At 48.5% G+C, this 20,401-nt stretch overlaps 1 protein-coding gene across 2 annotated transcripts in view; it reads right to left on the bottom strand.

Moving 5' to 3' along the window:
• The window catches only part of SUSD6 (sushi domain containing 6), a 92,381-nt gene that overhangs the window by 7,612 nt on the left and 64,368 nt on the right, over positions 1-20,401 (bottom strand). For both annotated transcript variants that reach the window (XM_059914511.1, XM_059914512.1), the window contains exons 3-4: positions 3,110-3,307; positions 1,991-2,129 (exon numbers count right to left, since the gene is read on the bottom strand). In XM_059914511.1, coding sequence (XP_059770494.1) covers positions 1,991-2,129; positions 3,110-3,307 — 337 coding nt within the window. The remainder of the gene's footprint in view (positions 1-1,990; positions 2,130-3,109; positions 3,308-20,401) is intronic.

Genomic DNA, 20,401 nt, shown 5'->3' with positions numbered 1-20,401 from the left:
CCTGGAAATAACATTGGTATAATACTGTAATACAAATGTTCCCAACTACCCAAAAATATATCTGCTTCAGCTGCTGTCTTGTTTGTTTTCATCCACAATCCAATTATGGATCATGCATTGCACTTAGTTGTCCTGTCTCTTGCATCTCTTTTAATCTAGAACAGTCCACTATCGTTTTCTTTCATGACACTGACGTTTGTTATAAGGTCCAGGCCACCTGTCTCCTAGAATATCCCATGATTTGGACCTGTCTAATCATTTCCCTGGGATTAGAGTCAGGCCAATCTCTGCCTAGAACACTACACATCACAGCACTGTCTGTGATGTCATGTCCTCTTCCGTGTGTCACACCAGGAGACACATAAGGTCTATGGCTGGACCATATTATTATTGCTGGACTGTTTTATTCGTTCTCAATTTCCTCACCTGTACTTGCAGATAAAAATCTGTACTACCCAGTTCAAATGGCACACACACAGTGAGGAAGACAGAAGTGGCACTCATAAAAGTGCTCAGATGTTTCTGGGAAGAAGGGAAACTTTGATGACAGGGTGGCATCCAAAAGCAGAGTGCATTCTGGCATGTGCTTAACTTTCGTTATTCAAAATAACATTTTTTTTTTTGTTTAAAAAGTAATAGATGTACAAAATTTAAACAGGGTCTATAATGAAACCCAAATCTCCCTTCCACTTAGGCAAAATCAGTTACTTTGAACACACTGACTAGTTAACTACCAGGGGAAAATGATCCCTAATTTGGATGAAATGAGGAACAGCTCGAGTTGACTTTATGTGGCAGTAGCCAATTCTTTCAAATAAACAGTCCCTTCCAAATCTTCTCTAGTCTACTAATTGTTTAACTACCTTTAAAAATAGCTGCTACCCCCTGCCCCAAACAAAACAAAATAACAAGAAGAAAGAAGAATCACACACACAGTACACAGATATTAAACTGGTCCTTGTCTGTGCATTCCAGACCAGGAGCATTTTATTTAATGCAGTTTAGTCTGTTCCTTCGTGCCTGTGCCTGACAACAGTCAATGCGGAAGGGCTGTGGATGGACATAAACTGTTTTCTTCGGAGGGAACGAGGAAGGGCCAGGGCAACCCAAGCAGGTAAGGGGGCCATGCCAGCCTGGGAGAGTCCACCCTGAGGGACCCACCGGGGGCCAGGTCCCCACCATTGGCCATCCCCACCCCAACCTCACCTATCCAGTCTGGGATGATTTGTGGCTGATGCACTCACCTGGAAAAAGGAAAGTGACAAAGGTAGGCAAGAAAACCACTTCCTCGGTTTCTAGTATGGTATAGTGCAGTGCTTGCCAATCCTAGCTGCACGTCAGAACCACCTGGGGAGCTTTTTAAAACACTAACGCCAGGCGCCCATCCCAAACTAAATAAATCAGAACGTCTGGGGATGGAGGCCCAGGTGTTGGCGTTTGTTTTTAGTTTCCCACAGGTGCCTCTATGTGCATCCAGGAGAGGGGAACAGGGAGACAGGGCAGTGGCTCACAGACATGAGCCTGCATCAGAAACGCTTGGAGGGCCTGAGAAACACAGAGTTTCTCATTCTGTTGGTCTGGGGTGGGGCCTGAAAATCTGCATTCCTAACAAGTTCCCAGGTGATGCTGACACTGCTGGGACCACACTTTGGGAACCACTGATGTAGGGGAAATAACATGGCACTAGAGTTGGACAGACTGGGGTTTAAATCTCACCTCTGTCATCACCTAGAGGGAGGACCCTGAGTGAATGACTTAACCGCTCTGAGCCTCAGTTTCCTAATCTGCAACGATCCTGTGAGGATGAAGACAATGTATGCAAAGCAAAAGCACAGTGCCAGGCACATCTGGAAGTTTAACACACGGCAGGGCCCTCCCCTTTCCCTGGGTGCACACAGACCAGCAGAGGCCAGCAGGCCCACCAGCACCCCTCTGCCAGCCGAAGGCCAGCCTCCACCGTGACGCACGCCGCCCGCTGCCACTGGCTCACCTGCTGTGATGGAAAGACTTCAGCTTTGGCTGCAGCAGCACAAACAGCACCACGAGGAGGAGAATGAGCGCCACGGAGCTGGCAGTGGAAGCCACGATGGACAGCGTGGGGACCCCGAGCGACGTGTGGGCATCTTTGTCTACGGGAACAAGCCATCGTCAGACGTGCTTTGTACCCTGACACACGGAACGTGAGCCCCACGGCTGACCTTGTCAAGGGCCCCCTGCACAGTGCCACGCTGAGACACGCTACGTATGGCCAGGGCCACTTTTGGAGTAACGGTGCAGGGTGGCTTTTACATCAGGGAAAGGGGACATTTCCCTATTCTGTTCCTGAATCTGAAATTCCCTTCACTTTGGACCTTTGAGGACCATCTAACACCTAAACTCACTTACCCCTAGAGATCTTACCTTTATAAACCCCATATGATCCTGTCCTCAGTAGCAGGCTGGAAGACATGAACCATCCAAATGCACACATCATTTCCACCATCTGAAGTCCCACCCACGTGGCAGGAAAATTTATAAGAATAGGGTGGTAATAACAATCTGTTCTAAGATCCTGCAGCTTTAGCTGTAAACCTCAGGCCTGTCCCCACCCTTCTCTGGGGTGTCACGGTCTTGAAGCTCGAGTGAAAGCACAAAGATGGCTGCATGACACACTTTCCCGCAGGCAGCTGGATTTCCCGTCATGCGTGACAGGAGGAGGCGGAGGGGGATAGGTCTTCTGGCCAGCTGGACTGCAGCTCCGTAACAAAACAGTCCACTTCCATTCAAGGAAAAACAATACAAAAGAGACACTACAGAAGGTGCTCGCACTGTGCTCATGGGTTAGCAGAACACAGTCAAAGGTCACCGGCACTGGGCTAGGCAAACAAGAGATCCGGAGCATCAAAGGGACTTTACATAGCACAGCAGATGCCTCGGTGGCTCGGCTGAAATGCACTGGGACACGCACCAGCAATGCAAACGTCTTTCCCAGAGACATGAAATCCCGAGGGAAGGGAGGCTGCAGGGCATCAGAAGGGCCATGCTGCCCCAGAGGGAGCGGGCACCACTTCCCGGGAGTTAGAAGAAAGCAGAAGCCCAGCAGCACCCCCCTCTCATCTGCCAAACTGACCCTCGTTGAGATGGCAGCTGATCTCCATGGCTGGCTTCCACTCGCCATTCTTACACGTCAGGTATTTGTAATCACCCTTCAACATGTAGCCTTCGGCACACAGGTACTCGATGACGCTGCCCGAGTTCAGGGGGTCTCTACAGGGCCGGGGGTGGCAGATGTAGCCACCATTCTCTGGCTCCGGGGGCAGGGAACACACTGCAAAGACAGAGAGAGCAGAGGTACAGTGGTGAGGTTTTCCAGCGAGACTGCCGCCAGCGACAGAGAGGGGCAGCTCCGAGGGCTTCGGCAGGAAACACACCAGGAGCAAAGAGCCAGCCCCTTGGAAAGGCTGCTGGCCAAACTCTGCAAGTTCAGGTTGCCAATGACAGAGGGAGGCGCCCTGGCAGCAGGGGAAGCTTGGCTGCTTGCAGCACTTCCCCTCGCCCTCCCTCCCCAGCACTGCGCCTTAGGACAACGGCATCCATCACCGAACAGTAGACTTCAACAAAGCTGGACTTACAGAGATCTAGCGCATGTGGGATTTTTTTCAGCATTTTATTTTTTTATGATTACAAATTGTGTACTCTTTTTTTTTTTTTTTAACTCCCAGTCTATCCCTCCCCCTGCCACCCTTCCCCCCTGGTAACCATAAGTTCATTCTCTAAGTCTGCGAGTCTGTTTCTGTTTTGTAGATAAGTTCACTTGTATCTTTTTTTTTTTTTAGATTCCGCATATAAGTGATATATATTTGTCTTTCTCTTTCTCTGACTTAGTTCACTTAAGTATGATAATCTCCAGGGCCATCCATGGTACATATGTACAATGGAATATTACTCAGCCAATAAAAAAGAATGAAATAATGCATTCGCATAATGTGGTTTTAATAAAACTTACTGAAATACACAACGAATCAGAGTGACAGGTGAGAAAACACCAGTAACCTGCACAGGGGAAACATTAGCCTTGTTTCCAACATCAATACCAGAAAGGATTCCTTCGCATAATAAAAATGTGACTTCTTGGCATCAGAGGGGATTTCTGATGCATTTCCTGGGAGGCTTCCCAAGCCCCCGTGCACCACCCATTCCCTGACTAGAGCGGTCACTGGCATCACTCGTCTCTATCCCGCAGTAACGTCCATTATTTTTCATTCAGGTAGGACTGTTTAGTTTTAAAAGCACCTTCATTGACCTCCTATCTTATTTATTCCTCTGACAACTCCGTGAGGTAGTTATCATTTCTCCCTTTGAAGATGAGGACACTGGCCCACAAAAGTTAAATGACTTTTAGCCAAGTCAGGCAGACCTGGGAGCAGAGCCAGGGCTTCCGATTCTAAAACCTGTGCTCTTCCCACCAGCAGACACTGCTTCCACCCCAGGAGTGAGTGGGCCTTTAAGGAGTGCATATGTCAAGGTTGCCTCCCCTTTGAACAGGTCAGTTAGGGAGATGGCAAGTGGTACCTAAGTGTGGTGGGAACGCTGGTGTAGGTAAGTTGCAGTAATACGTCAGAGGAGCCGGAAGGTCTGAGCAGCCCAGGGAGAAGGCAGCCTCCCCTTCTGAGCCTGGACAGACACTGCAGAACTGAAGTCCCCCGGCAATGGATCATGGGGTGTGCCTAGCAAAAATAGGAGGGGACAGGAGGGGCATTATGGGATCACTGTTAGGAAGGCTGGGCTGGGGGAGAAGACATGCTGGCAGGTGGCCAGGCACCCACAAACTTCAACTTACCACAAGCCTTATTACCAAAACAGGAAAGACGAAAGTCTCTAAAGGACATTTGATTTTGCTGACAAATACCCTGTCCCCATTGTGACTACCACAAGGACATCAGTATGAGAATAAGAACTGCTGGGTTTCTTTTCTTCACTTCCTCTAACAGACCTGGAGTCTCTGACTGTCTGAGATAAGGTGCTCTCCCTTCATGGGACCACCCACCACTCTCTCACCAAATACCACTTCCCTTCAACCTTCTATTAAGCAAGATGACTGCCAGCCAGGCTGTGGGGTGGATACTAAGTCGAAAAAGAGATGGTGGCTCCCTGCCCTTGGGCTGCGTGTCACTGAGACTGGGAGAAAAGACTCCATAGTTAAAGCTATTAAAACCCGGGGTAGGTCCACAGGGATCCAGAGAAGTCTGGGCAGCCTCTCTGACACCCGCAGATGAGCCCAAATAAGCCCCCTCAGTCCCCGCGAAGCACACACCTCCTCCTCCTCTAGACTCTTCCAACACCACCCACCTCGCCCGAGGTCTTGAACGGGAGGGAGACACAGGCGTCACATTCCTTCTGGTGCCTCTCTAAACTCTGGCCAAGTAGTTCAAAGAGCTGGCCAGCTGGATTTCCAAAGGAACCTCAGCAAACTGCTTTACCCCTTACACTTTCCCTCTTTTGTTCAGGGCAACAAGCCTGCCACAGATTCTCCCGGCTCTCCTTGGGTTGTGTCTAATTGGTTCATTTCCTCAGTGTAATTAATGATGAACACCCGGGGGGCAGCTCCCGAAAACAGGAAGGACCCACTTACAGGTCCAATGTGCTGGGGAAGACGGTCCCAGGGGAAGGGCTGCTGATTCTAAAACCATTCCTGCTCTGCTGGGTACTTCTGCCCATAAAGCCCACATCTTCACGGAATCTCTGAGAGGGGCCCTGGACATCACCTGGCACCCATTTTATATGTGCAAAAATGAGGTCTACAAAGAGGCGACTTACAATTGTATTTCAATTCAACTAATATTTACTGATTACTGTGTAGGGAGCATTGTGCTGTGCTCTGAAAAAGGATAGAAAGATAAGCACTTCAGGTACTTGTAGCCAAATAGGGGTATGACAAGTAAGTCCACACATATATATTTTAAAATTAATTAATTAGGTTGGTTGCACCAGGTCTTAGTTGCGGTAGGTGGGCTCCTTAGTTGCGGCTCGCTGGCTCCTTAGTTGTGGCATGCGAACTCTTAGTTGCGGCATGCATGTGGGATCTAGTTCCCTGACCAGGGATCAAACCCGGGCCCCCTGCACTGGGAGCGCGGAGTCTTAACCACTGCGTCACCAGGGAAGTCCCGACACATATATTTTAAAAGTTGTTTTCTTCATGGCTTCTGGGTTTTGTGTCTTGGGTAAGGACATTTTCCTAAACATACTCTCCAATATCTTCTCCTAACGTTTTATAGACTGGGTCCTTTGTTATGCAAATAATACCTTCATAGAAAAAATAATCATAGGAAATATATACATGGTAAAAATCCAAAAAGTAAGAGGGTGAACATGGAAAGTAAGCCCTTCTCCTTTCCTAGTCAACCCAGTGCCTCTCTCCAAAGATACTCCACACAGATTTATTCTAATACACATCAAAGAAAGGGATTAGTGTCACAAGAGAGGGAGCTGAGAGCAGGAGAGACCAACCTTGTGTGGGGAACGGCTGGGAACGGCTCGTGGAGGAAGTGGCATTTCCAATGGGGCTTGATTTCAGCAGGAAAGGAGGTGGTGGTTTGCAGCTAATGCACCAAAGTAGGACAGTGTAGATTAAGCCCAGAGAGCATCAGGTAGCCTAGGTTAGCTTGGTTGCATAAGAAAATTTGGCCGCATAAATAAATAAATAAATAAAATATAACGATAACAGTAGTAGTAGTAGTAGTAATAATAATAATAATATTGTGATGAAACCATCTTGTAGAGGGGCCTTGGCTGCAACAGGAGGTGTTTATACTATATTCAATGGGCAGAATTACAAGAGGAACTGAATTTGATGTAAGATGGACAGAAGTGGAGAGAGCTTTTAGAGTAGGTCAGCAGTAGAGCAACCCTTGCATGGTGAAATAAACTGGACAAAAGTTCTCTTATGTTTGTCTATGAGGATCATACAAAGGAAACAAACTAGAGTACATTAGGTTCAGCGTCACAAAGGGACTGCCCCAGGTCCGAGGAAGAAATAAGGAGGCCTTAGAAGGAAAAGTCAGAAAAAGGCAAGATTGTTTTAAGACGCCAAGAACATAAGGAAAAAATATGGCCCTCTTGCCCAATCAAAGAGCAGAGTGGGAGAGCCATGGCAAAGAGCAGGTGTTGGAGAGGACCGTCTCGGTGACGCCTGGGGTTCACAGGAACGGGAAGGACATCAGGAAGAGCAAACAAATCATTCAGTGGCTTCCGGAAGCCCCTGTTCTGGGCAAGAGGCTGACTTCATCTGTGCATCAGGCTTGCTTGCTCTCTGACAACCCCAGGTCCGCAGGGGGAGTTTCAAGCTCTGTTCCTAGCCCCAAGAAGACAATGAACTCATCTGATTTGGCAAAGCTGCATAATTTTAAAAAAAGAAGGAGAAAGCCAGAAGATGGAAATTTTACAGAAAAAAATCAATTAGCTCTCCTTAGCTTCCTTCTCCGCTTTCCGTTCTCTCTTACACCCACTTAGGCCTCCAGTGAGCACGGGAAGCAGCGAGGTAATTCTCCAGGGGGCCCGGCAGCGTGCCTGGAGCATGGCAGTCATTGAGCGAGAGACCATGTGACCAGCTGGTGAGGGTGCAGACGGAGGAGACGCAAAGCCATCTGGCTGATACTTCTACCCCAGAGTCCCCACAGCCTAAAACCATTAGCAGAAACCAACAAGAACCCACAGTCAGCACTTCTAAATGTGTTTTGCTTTTGCCGTTTTGGGGACCAGACTTTTAGGAGGAAGAGACAAATTAAAGACAAAACAAAGTCTTGTAAGATTCCATAACAAGGGAATCAAAACAAGCTCCAGGAATGGCCCTGGGGTCAAAGTATTCAGCTTAACAAACTGAACAAATACTTGAGCCCCTTTAAAACGAGGTGTGGGGCGTAGGGAGTGTGAAGATCAGCTTGCGGAGCGGAAGCAGACATGTAAACACCTCGTGCAGTTATTAAAAAGACTCAACACTAAGAGGTGTCCATCTGATGTCACTTACCAAGAAAACACTACACTCCCATACACAGTGCCTGAGGGCTTAAGAAACTGTGTCAGTGTTCACTGGCAGGTTTGAAATAATGTCGTTTTACACCAAAACCAGTGCAGTGGCATTTAGAACACAACTGAGCACAGAGAAATAGGTGCTCAGTGAAGGTGTTCAAAGGATGGCCAGAGAAAAGCTTCCCTGGGAATTCAGGGGAGAAGGAAGTGGTTTCCGCAAACCCAGCACACCAACACGGCAGCTGTGGTCATCAGGGACACGGCTGAGGCGGTATCAGACGTGTCCCTGTGTGGCTGTAACTGCATCAAACAGTTAGAGCGAGCCTCTCCTCACAAGACGCTCTAGCAGGGCCACAAAAGTAAAGGAGACAGGACCATGCCCTCAGAAAGTTTACCGTCTACAGGACACGGACACGCGCACAGCCAACTCTGATGTAAATGAAAGAAGGAAGTGTTCAAAGGTGAGCTCTTCTATTGGCCTGGGGTGACCTTCTGGGTAGGGACATCTTTTCCGTTCATCTGAGAACCGCTGGCGACCAGGGGAAGGTGAGAGCCCAGGCAAAGAGAAACGGGAGAAAGGGGAGGAAGGAATAGATGGAAAGCACACACCTAGCACAATACTGTCCAACAGAAATACGATGCGGCCACACAGGTGACTTTAAATTTTCTTAGTAGCCACGTTAAAAATGTACAACTGGTGAAATTCATTTTAATAATGTATTTTATTTAACCAATATATGCAAAATACATTTTTGATAGCTCAACGCATAATCAATATAAAAATTTATTAATGCGATATTTTATATTCTTTTCTTCACAGTAAGTCAGCACTTACAGCGCATCTCAAGCCACACTAATCGCATTTCAAGTTCTCAAGAGCCACCTGGGGCTAGTGGCCATTGTACAGGACGGCAAAGATGTTAGGGATCTGAGAACAGCGGGAAGGGTTCAGACCACACGACCGAGTGTGAGACGGGAGGCTAACAGCAGACAAAGACACCATGGAGCACTGAGGGTCCCTTCAGGTTGTGTTTTAAAGCACTGTTTATGTGCTTGCTCTCAAAGCCCTTTCTTGATATATGAAGGTCCAATTTCTACTTCGAGCCCTCGATGGTTTGCTAGGAACAGAGAGAGCCAGAGAAAAAGCAAGGCAAAAACAGCAAAAAAAAAAAAAAAAAAAAAAAAAAGGCATTCAAACGTGCAGACTTCTTTTTGCACGTAAGACAAGGAAAATAATAATTACTGCCAACAGCGTTATGACGTGTACCAGGCACTCTTCTGAGCTCTCTCTTTACACGAAGCAGGTACTACATTTTCTCCATTTTATAGATAAGAACAATGAGGCTTAGCTGAGTTGAGTCATTTGCTCCAAGCCACACATCTCTAAATGACTCAACAGGCGCTCTGGCTCCTGAGCTGCAGGCCTGACCACGAAGCCAAGGTGGGCCTGCAGAGGAGGGCAGGACACCAGGCTCCGTTCTGCGGCTCATCCCCCGATGGACTAGGCCTAGGGCCTTTGGAACATCTCGCTACTCTGTGAAAGGTGTGAGCTTGCTAGTTCAAAGGGGAGATGATTCTCCTCAAGAAAGCCTCCCCAGAAAGTTGGTACTGGGCATTCCAGACAAATGCAAGGGGGGGATGGGGTATCACATCTGACCACAGTCTAAAGGTTCCTTCTGAGGCCTCCTTGAGAAATCTCAGTAATTACAGCTCCTAGTCACTGACCTTCTACTATATGCCAAGTACCAGTCTAAGCACTTTACATGTTTAACTCATTTAAACTTCACAGAAACCCTGTAAGAAACATTATTATAACATTATACAGATAAGCAAATTGAGTGAGAGAGGTTAAGAAACTTGCTCAAGGTCACCCAGCAGGTCAGAGGCAGAGTCAGGATTTGAAGCCAGGAGCGGTGGCTTTCCACTCCACGGCGCTCCCTGGACAGCGGCAAGGGTGCTGAGCCCGGCTTCTCCTCCCACACCCGCACCTTGGAAAGGGAGCCCCAGAGAGAGGAGCCCAGTGACGAAGACAAATCTGGGTGCTGCCTGTGGACACTGGTCTCTCTGGGACTCAGTCCACGCAGGCACTGAACCAGATGGCCTCCAAGTCTGCCATCGGCAAATCTGTCTAAGTTGGGTGGACGGCCAGCCTCACCACCTCCCGAGATTCCTTCATAAAAGTCCTACAGCCACCACGGTTTTGGACTGAGCACAGGGTGTGAGAAGCCCCAGGAGAAGCACCCTGTCTGTGCAGAGGCTCCTGCATCCGGCGTCAGGGCAGATTCCTACCTTGGGCGCGTGGTGAGGGCAGAGGACCAGGCAGGCGGAGGTCAGTTAACTCAAGAGGGAACCAAGGGCTGCTTCTGTCCATGGCTTCCCCTGGCTTTCTGCCTTCCTGGCCCCACTCAAATAGTCAAAAGTCTAAAACAGGCTGCAGCGAGAGGGAAGAGAGGATTTCTCATGCCATTTGCAACCTTCCTCTCCTTTAAGACAAACCTTCCCAGCAGTCAGACAGGAAGCCCATTGTCCAGCCAGGATCCCTTTTCTCATGAGAACTTTCCACATGCCGGGAGGAGGGCCAGCTGTGGCGCTCAAGCCCTTCCCAGGGTGTGGCACTGGAGCCGGGGTGTAGGCTCAGTGGCAGAAGCCACCGAGGCTTAGGCTGTCCCCACAGCTCCTCGCAGGCCCCCAGCGCCACCATCCTGAGAGGGGCCCAGCCCAAGCCCTGCACCGGGGGCCTGGCAGCTCACAAATGGGTCTGGCTTCAGAGCCTGTCCCTCTTGTTTTAGGCCTGAGTCCCTCACTCCCCCCACCTCACAGGAGAGGGGACATGCCAGCCAGCAGGTCAGAGTGCACAAGAAGGAAGAACATTTTCTTTACTGAACCCTGCCCCGAACATAAAAACTCTTGCCACCTGGAAGTAGCCATCAAAGTCCCTAGTCGTTCTGAAAGAAGAAGTGCTAATCCTCTGCCTGGAAACCCTGACCTGAAAGTACAACGGGGTCACCTGAAACCCAGCCCATCTTTCAAGACTCAGTTCCAAGGTCGCCTGCTCCAGGACACTGTCCCAAAGAGAACTAAGCAGCACAGGGTAGAGATTACCAGCCTGTGCCTACAGTGAGAGCACCCGGGGTGTGTACCGCTCTGACGGTTTCCCACCACGTGGGCTCAGGCAGATCTTCCTATGCGCCAGTTCCCTCATTTGCAAGATGGGACACTAAAGGTATGTACCTCACAGGGGTGCTGTGCAGATTCATCACAATCATGCAGGTAAAGTACCTGGTAAAGGGCCTGTCACACTCCAAGTGTTCAATAAACAGCAGCTTTATTACTCCTCCTCTGTTTTCCCCTAACGTCTTCACACCTCTCTATAAACATCACTGTATTGTTGTCTCTGCAATTATTTTCTCACAGGTCAGTCCTTCCCCTACCTCTCCATTAACCCACCCACCTACCCAAGCTGTAGGGCAAGCATTTGTTCTGTTTCCTGTTCTGATTCTTGTATTCCCAGAACTCGGCACAGAATCTGGCAGAGAGTAGACGCTTAGTAGAAAACTGACTTGACTTGGAATATTTTGCCCACATTTCAAGGCACTACCTTGTTTTTAAATGCAAAGGGTCACGTGGTTTCCGAGTTGAGATGAGTCAGGAGCAGGTAACAGCTGAAACAGGAGGGAAGGGGGTAGGGCACAACCTTTAAAAGAATGACACAGCCACAGGACAAGACAAAACTGGTTAGAACTAACCAGATCCACAACGGAGGAAGATTCCACTTCCAGTGGACCTTGAGCCTCATTATACGCTCATTGTAATGCATTAGCTAAATGGTACACCCACTAGCGCCATGACAGTTTTGAGGCCAACCATAATAGGTCAAAAAGTGGGCGGTGGCCCAATTCCTGGAAATCCCCGCCCCTTCCCCCAGAAATAGTTGGAATAATCCTCCCACTCATTAGCTTACGAAATTACCCCGCCCATAAAAACTAACCACCCCATATTTCCAGAGCCTCTCGCCTTCTGAGATGGCCCACTCTCTGTCTGCGGAGTGTGTTTCTCTCTAAATAAATCCACTTCTTACTTATCACTTTGTCTCCCACTGAATTCTTTCTGCAATGAGACATCAAGAACCTGAGCTTCATTAAGTCCTGAAACCAGGTGTGTGATCTCCATTAAAAGACCTTGGGTTCAAGTCCCAATCTCAGTTTAGGCTGGGATCGAGTCCTGGCACATGGGTTCAAGTCCCAACCTGAGCTGCACAGTCTCCCAGCAGAGAGACTCCCTCTGCATAGTACATCTCATGTTCTGTAAGCTGGCATCTACCGGTGAAGATATTCTCCCAGCCACCCAGGGTCAGGCCCGCAGAGAGTCAGAGCACGGTCTGATGGATGAATCTGGGTTTGACCTCGGGGCCTGCCCTGCAACCCTGCAACTGCCTGAACTCTTCTGAGCCTTACTCCTTGACCGCCAATACCCACCTCCGTAAAGCGTTTGAGGGGACAGATGAAACTGTGTACCTGAAACTGTCTTGCATCATGCCTGGCACACAGTAGGCACTGATAAATTCTTTACATTTATTTTCACATTGTAAACTAAATTCTTACCTCTGGTTTTTGGAATGGGGTAGGGCAAAGACTCTGGCAAAGAAAAGAAAAAGGGCTGCTTCAGAAATTTCTGGATATCTGGAGAGAGGACAGGCAAGAGAGCAGAGAAGGATGAATACCTTGGAGGGGCTTGCTTTGCTCCCTCCTCCTCCAGCTCAGTAATATGCCAGCCCCTTCCCCACTTCTCAGCAGAGACCGGGCTGCTCTTGGCGGACAAACGGCCTCCATATGGCCTGGTACCCCTTCACCCCCTCTCGTTCTCACAGCTCAGGGACCTGGGGGACATGCTGTCAGCTGGGACTGCACCCCCGACCCCACCCCTACACTGTATGACTGCTATAAAACGGGCAGGCAGGAGGACCACTCTCCTTCTCCTGCTGCTCCAGGCCTGGGCTGTACAGCATCTAAAGCCCCCCACCCAATGCAGTGACCTACAGAGCAGCGCCCACAATTGTCTGCCGCCCCCGACCCCAGGATGTTGGGACACAGGCAGAGTTAGGGAGCCAGGCCATTCCACAGGCATTAACAAATGATACTGTGGTCCCTTGACAGTGGTAGTTAAAGGGTTAAAGGGTTAAGAGAAAACAGATGTTTATTTTTTTCCTCATCAGCAATTGCTACTTCCTGGTCTCATCTCCGTCATCCTATCATCTAAGGAAGTTGCACATGAGTCAGCTCTCGCCCTCAGAATTCCTCACCTCCAGGAGGACGCAGGCTGGTCCTCTGGAGGAAGGCCCCAGTCAGCTGCTTAAGGCACTGTCCAACCTCAGAAGGATAATTGATGAGCGAGTGATAATTAACTTAGGAGTCGGGCTTGGAGTTTACAACAGGGTTGGACTCTTGGGTACAAAGCTCAGAGCTGTGGTTTCATTTCCAATTCTGCCATCTAATGGAAATGCTTTATGCCAAGTCTGGTGCCAGGCACACACAGTAGGCCTTCAAGAAACACAAATTTAAACTTAAAATAAATGTAGAGATCTCTGTTGTCCAACAGGGTAGAAGGGACTAAGAGAATTAACATTTATCACCAGGCGCTACACTAGGCACTTTAAAGTTGCCATCCTAATTAAATTCTCCCGTCCTATGAGGAAGGAAAGTGAGGCTCTGAACAATTTAGTAGTGGCCTGAGGTTACACAGCCACCCAGCAGTAGAGTCTGGATTCAAACTCTGGCTTGCCTTTCTCCCCATTACAGGGAAGCTCCCTGTCTACAGATGCCACCAGAAAAACTTACCCCAAGACCTACAAAAGTATAGCATGGGGGTGGGGTCCATCTGACAAATGTTATAGTAATTCCTGTTTGGAGAAGAATGTGGACTGGTGAGTTTGCTTGTGCCCAGAGGACTCAGCTCCTATCTCAAGTGGGGCCCCATTTTTCCAGAGAAGTGGTGGGGGGAAGGTAAGACAGTGTCCTTCACTAAGCTCTGAGCATTACAAACAATGGAGCTATTTAAGGAGCACAGATCCCAAAGCTGCAAGTGGGAGAGGGTATGGGGGCATTTTCAGCTGGGAACACAAGCCTTCCAAGAGGGATATGTGAAAGGAAGCTTGCCACTAAACGCAGAACAGGGACGCGAGCTACAGTAGGTAGAGGGCTGCCCTTCTGCCAGCTGCCCAGAATACATAGGATCACTGGGGCAGCTCTGCCAAAGCCCAAAATAAACAGCCTCTGCCGTGTACCTCCAAACAGTGAGTCAGGCAGCGTCTTGCTTATGCCGGGTGCTCAACAAGCCACTGCTACTTACCGAGGCCCACACAACTGCAAAGAATGAAAGGAAACAATCAATAAACTCTACCCACAGACGGGGGCAGAAATCAGCTGAGGTGGCAGAAATCAGCTAGGGGGATGGCCTAAAACCAGCAAGCACCACACTTCTTTGAAAAACACTCACCAGTAATTGAGGGGTAAAGGCCTGAGTAATCTTTCCTGAAAAAACAGATGTGACTGGGTTTCCCTGTGACAGACAAGGTGCAAATAACAGACTACGAGTCTAAGGCAGGCCACGAAGTGAGCCCTGTATATTCTGTAGGGGCTTGTGTCAGGCTGACCCTACCACAAGACTAAAGGAAATATAAAAGGGAAAAGCTGTTTTTTTGGAGGGGGGGGTGGGTGGCATGGGGAAGGGGTCTTATCTTTATCACCTCTGAACCAACAAGTATAAGGAACACTGTGACAAACGGACCATGGGAAGACAGAGTCAAAAGTTACAAAGTCCACTCATCTGGAGAGTCTCCTCCGTCCTGTGGGGGATGGGATTCTCTTATTTAAACACTTCATCTGTTTAAACCACCCTGTCTCACATAACCACCACAGGAAAAGGAGCTTGTCAGGCCTTCTTGGTTTCCTCTGCATCTCCTAGAAGGGGAACTTATCAGCCTGCGCTATCATTAGCTGATCAAAGGCGGTGAGGAGTCAAATCCGCCCAGAGGTTATTTTGTTCTTCCCTACTTTCAACTTGTGGATCTTTCTAAATTTCTGGACCAGATGGAGCCAGAGTACTCCTAGCAGATCCCTTTCCTCCCCCCAGGCAGCAAGGAAGACAGGAGAGCCTCTCACCTCCTGTGAATCCACTCAAACCCGCTGTCAGGTCCAAAGCAGGGCCCCTGGCCCCCAAGGTGCTTTCTCACACGTCTGGGACTGGCCTCCCCTTTGATTTTAGCCTGAGTATTTACTAGCCTGACTCTGACATACTGTCAAGACTCCTTGATCATTAAACAGAGCGATCCCAAAACAGATTACGGAAGCTTTGGGGATGGAGTCTCAACCATGCTTTTATTTGTCACACTGAGGCCCACGCTCCTGTTACCTCCCCTGGCCTCTCTTGGTCTTTGGACCCCTGACCCTGGCAAGCCACTTTTGACTGACCGATCGAGATTCCTGGTCAGATGTTGCCTGTTGCAGCCTCACCCATTCTGTGCCTCGGTAGATAATCTTTTGTATTCCAAAGAATGACTTTCACCCAGAAGAGAGGTAAAAAACATTTGCAGGCACTGATTCTTATTCTCTCTGGATTTCACTCTCCTAATAGGAATGCCTTCCTCAATGTAACAAATAAATATCTATGAGCACCTACCAATGTGCCAGGTTGGTGCTAGAAATTCAAGAGCAAATAATTCACAGTTCTGTCCCTGAGGAGACTTCAGACTCTTTGGGGAGATAGATGAGGAGCCCCAAGTACCTTATAATAATAGTAACATCTACGCTGTTTATCCTCCAGAGTTCACGTAGGGATTACATGTATCCATCCATTCTTTCAACAAGTTTTTAGTAAGCACCAAAGCACTGTAGCAGGCAATGGGAGAAGAAGGGTTGGGAAGATGGCAAAGATATAGGCCCTACCCTCTGGGAGCTTATAATAAATAATCACAATAGACACATGTTAGAAATCACTATGGACTACAATATGAGGTTCTAAAGAAAGATTAATCCAATGAGGAGGAGATCAGAAAGGAAGAAAGAAATGATAACAGAACTCCAATTCTAGGGGGAAACAGGATTGTGACCACGGGATAAAAGACTGTGACTATGGGATTGTAAGTGGGCTAAAGGAAGCGGGAAGAACACGCAAGGGGGAAGATAAGGGCATGAGCAGCAAAAGCAGAGGAGCAAGAAGAGGCGGGTGTGTGTGTGTGTGTGTGTGTGTCTGTGTCTGTGTAAAGCAGCAGGTTTAGCAGGAGATAGCTGGAAACTGAGACAATCAGGCTGGCGCCAGAACAGGGAGGGCCCTGACGACATAGCTAAGGAATGAAAAAATCTTGGGTTCCTCTTCCATAAAATGAGATTTTAAGGACCTTTCCAGTCCCAAAATGCAAAGTCATGTTACTACTAATAAAAAGAAAGCCTGCTCTACGGTACTAATCCAGCTGAAGAAGCCAGCCATCTCAACCTCCCTGCCTACCCTGGCAACTATTTTTCAATGGAGCTGGCTGTGCTGGTGCGGTGGAGTGGGCACAGGAGAAGAACAGAAGGGGAAACCACGTGAGTTTCCCAGTGCAGATGCATCGTGCTTCTTAAGTTTGCCGAGGTGAAGGGGGCCAGAAAAAACTGGAGGGACTAGAGCAGAGAAAAGGAGTACAAAGACATCTCCCGGTCAATTTCTTTCCCAGGGTTCTCTCGCATGGCAGCAGATGGCCTATCCCTGAAGGACTGGATCTCAGAAAGCAGCTGCTCCCAGGTCCTGGTCTAACAGCTGGGGTCACAGGACCTCTCTGCACAAGCTGAATGCCAGAAATCAATGGGTTGCATTGTGCCTGCACGCATGAACTCTCGTGTCCAGGCTCCTGCCCTATGCCTGCCTGGAGCAGAGGACTGGGAAAAATAACACTACACACTTTGAAAGACTGCACTTGCAAATTAATGGAAAGATATAGTATTATAAAGTCCAATTTCATTTAAATTACCTTGACTTTGCTAGGAAACTACTGAGATGCTAATTATTTGAGAGATAAAGGACTCATCAGTGAGAGGGTCAAGGGGAGAGGGAGCAGAGGGACAGATCATAATCAGAGGAAAACCCCTAACTGCCTCCGGCCCTCTTCTTCCTGCCCAATGCACGGAGGAGTCTGACTCCACCATACCAACCAAAAAGCGGGCTAGATGTTCCATGTACTGGAAAGGGGGACAAAAATCCATAAAATGATGTGTGTATACACAGAGGAGTGTAAGTGTATGATTACATAATTAGGCACATTAAAGTATTTATACTGCTGAGACTAAAAGCCCCTTACTCAAAGGCATTCCACCAAAGTTGAAAGGGGAAAAAGAAAATAGAAAATAAAGCATCTAATTGCAATCTGCCACAAAGCCAGACACCCCCAGCTGGTGCCACAGCTGAATTCTCGTAATTAACATGTTGTAATGGCAAGTATGAAAGACACTGTATGCTTATCAACTCCATGCCGCAGCCAGCCAGGCATGGGAGAAGCCCGCAGCACTGCTACAATTAAAGAGATTTTTCTCTTTCCATTATAATGGTACCTTGGTGTAGGAGGTCGGTTAGTTTTTCTTAAAAACTTAGCTGTTTAAAGCACACACATAATAAAACTCTATACCCACAAAGTCAGGGACTGAGACTGGAGAATATAAAAAAGTTCACAGTCTAGGAGCTGGTTTATTTTTGGTGGTTGGTTTTCTCTTACCTCCCCAAACGTGGGTCTTTCCCAGTTAGAGAAGGCTAGCAATGCTTGAGCAGCCTACACTTTTAAATAAATAAAGCCCATCTGACAGCTTAAAAATCATAGGTTAAAAGTATCTAAATAGAAAAAAAGATGACAGAAATTAGCATATAAATGAGTACGATGCAAGGGGAAAGGCCTTGATACATCAAGAGAGTAGATCAATACGGACTGCGTTCCAAAGGGCACACTCAGTCCCAGAAGGGCTGTGCACATTTACAGAAAGGGTTCTGTGGGATTTCCCTGGTGGTCCAGTGGCTAAGACTCCACACTCCCAATGCAGGGGGCCTGGGTTCAATCCCTGGTCAGGAAACTAGATCCCGCGTGCGTGCCTCAACTAAAGATTCTGCGTGCCACAACTAAGACCCAGTGCAGCCAAAATAAATAAATTAATTAATTAAATAAATACATATATATTTTTTAATTTAAAAAAAGGGTTTTGTTTTTGCACAATTCTTGGTCACAGCAGAACCTGGTTTTAGATAGTCCCCCCCATTTCCCTGAAAAGACCCCCCCCCCACCAAAGTCAAATAATAGGTTTACATATTATAAGGAAGTTGTGTTCTCAGAAAGCCAAACAAGATGGTAAAATGCCTAATTATACTCTGCCTTTTACACTCTTGGACAACATAATTTGCGCATTTTTTTACATTATTCTTTAACTGTGTTTTTTCCTCTTCATAACAGGGCTGTTGACTTAAGAGTCAGCAAGCGTTCAACCGACACTAATGATTCCCTACTTCTGGCATGCTCACTGAGTTTCCAAATCTCTTCCTCTATTGTATCAACTTTAAAAGTCCTACCCTTCTTCTAACTACCATCAGCGATGTCGTTTTCCCATTGTCAACCACCCTTAGAGCATAAGCGTCCAGAAATTCAAGTTACTGCTACGGCGTACACGGCTGCGCAGGCGGAGGCAGCGAGGCTGCTCAGAGCGTGCCGCAGGCCGGCAGCCTCACCGCAGACCCGCCGCCAAGACGTTCCTTCTCAGCTGCTGCACCGAAGCCCAAACTCATCACCCAACGGTGAGCGGAGTGTCGATTTACAATGCGCCGAAGCACAGGCTGTTCCTAAGACAAATGTTCAAAAGCTGACTGCTCAGCACTGCTTCAGAACTACCTCACGAGGAATCCAGTTTGGACCCCTCGCCCCTCGCTTCCCCAGCCCCAGAGGCCCGGAACCATTCTGGTGAACCTGGAGAAAATGCATTCTTAGGTAGGCCCAGATACAAATGAGGAATGTGTCCAAGGATCACGAGCACTCAGCAACACACACACTTGCACTTCACAAAGAAGCCGGGACTGCAGCCAGGGTGCAGAGGTTTGCACAGCACCAAGGGAAGTCAAGCTAGTCAGCACCTGCCACAGGCCTGTTACTCTGATGACAGCTCATCCTGGGTTTCCCTGGCCGCTCTGCCTTGTTGATGGCACACGCGCAATCAGGGATCCTGAGTCTTTGCAGATGCCTCCAGCCAGACCTTGCAGTGAAATAACGTTAGCAGAACAATAGTTCCTTCCCCACTGCCAGGAGCAACTTGGCCTACGAGAGACAGAATCCACGGGCTTCAAAGACTCCACACAAATGGGTGGGCACTCCTTTGGGGCTAGGCCATTTGTACTCGCAGCCCTTGTACAAAACCGAATGAAACCATACACCCCAAGACAGCATAGAAGTTGCAGAGCAACTGATTCTGAACTCTGGGCCTTCTCCTTTCTCCCCAACAATCCCCTCAATTTTCCCAGCTAGCCTCACCTCTCACAGGGACAGAGAAAACACAAACTCAAAGACAGCTGGGCCTTCTGCAAATGTGGGCCGGGCCACTAAAGTCAAACCTTGCTTTACCGGACCACCCTGTTAACTCAACTGTAACAAAGTGATGACTCAGAATTACTTAGCAGTTTATCTACCAGCAATCCAAACAGAGTATCTGGGGCCTTAGTTTTCACAAAAAGGGGAAGAAAGCACTGGTCTTTTACATGAGGTAAAAGCTGAAGCTTCAAGGCTCTAGGCTAAGCCCCGGCACCTCTCCTGCACCAGGGCCCCAAAGCCCTCAGTGGAGAGAGCCAAGGCTGGCAGCGGAGCCTCTGCCTGGCCTACACCCTGGCCTGGTGACAGGCTGGGATGATCCCCAAAGAGGAACTGCTCACTTCTCAGGGCTGCAAACTTGACATCAGCCCTGGCCATGTTGTGGGTCCGTGCTGGGGAGCTTGGGGTGGGTCAGCTGGGAGTGGCAGGCCAGGCCCAGGCCCAGCAGCTGGTACGGAAACTGTGATTCCTTTTCTGACTCAGGCGAATTGGGCAGTACCTCCCTTGGCAATCATTTACATTTCCCTCTTTCTACTGGAAATTAATAGATCTTGTGATATGCAAAACATGTTTATGCTTGTTTGTCCCCACTGATACAATCTCTCTCAGCAAAAATTTATTTTCTCAATTTCCACTTTTCTCGAAGAGCAGCTACTAGACAGTCTATTAGAAGAGCACTTTCTGGGCTTCCCTGGCGGCGCAGTGGTTAAGAATCCGCCCGCCAATGTGAGGGACACAGGTTCAAGCCCTGGTCCGGGAAGATCCCACATGCTGTGGAGCAACTAAGCCCATGCGCCACAACTACTGAAGCCTGCG

The sequence above is a fragment of the Balaenoptera ricei genome, chromosome 2 (assembly GCF_028023285.1).
Source record: "Balaenoptera ricei isolate mBalRic1 chromosome 2, mBalRic1.hap2, whole genome shotgun sequence".
In the NCBI taxonomy this organism is placed as follows: Eukaryota; Metazoa; Chordata; class Mammalia; order Artiodactyla; family Balaenopteridae; genus Balaenoptera; species Balaenoptera ricei.
Note: the sequence above shows the minus strand (reverse complement) of the source record. Positions and strands in the feature narration are given on the sequence as shown.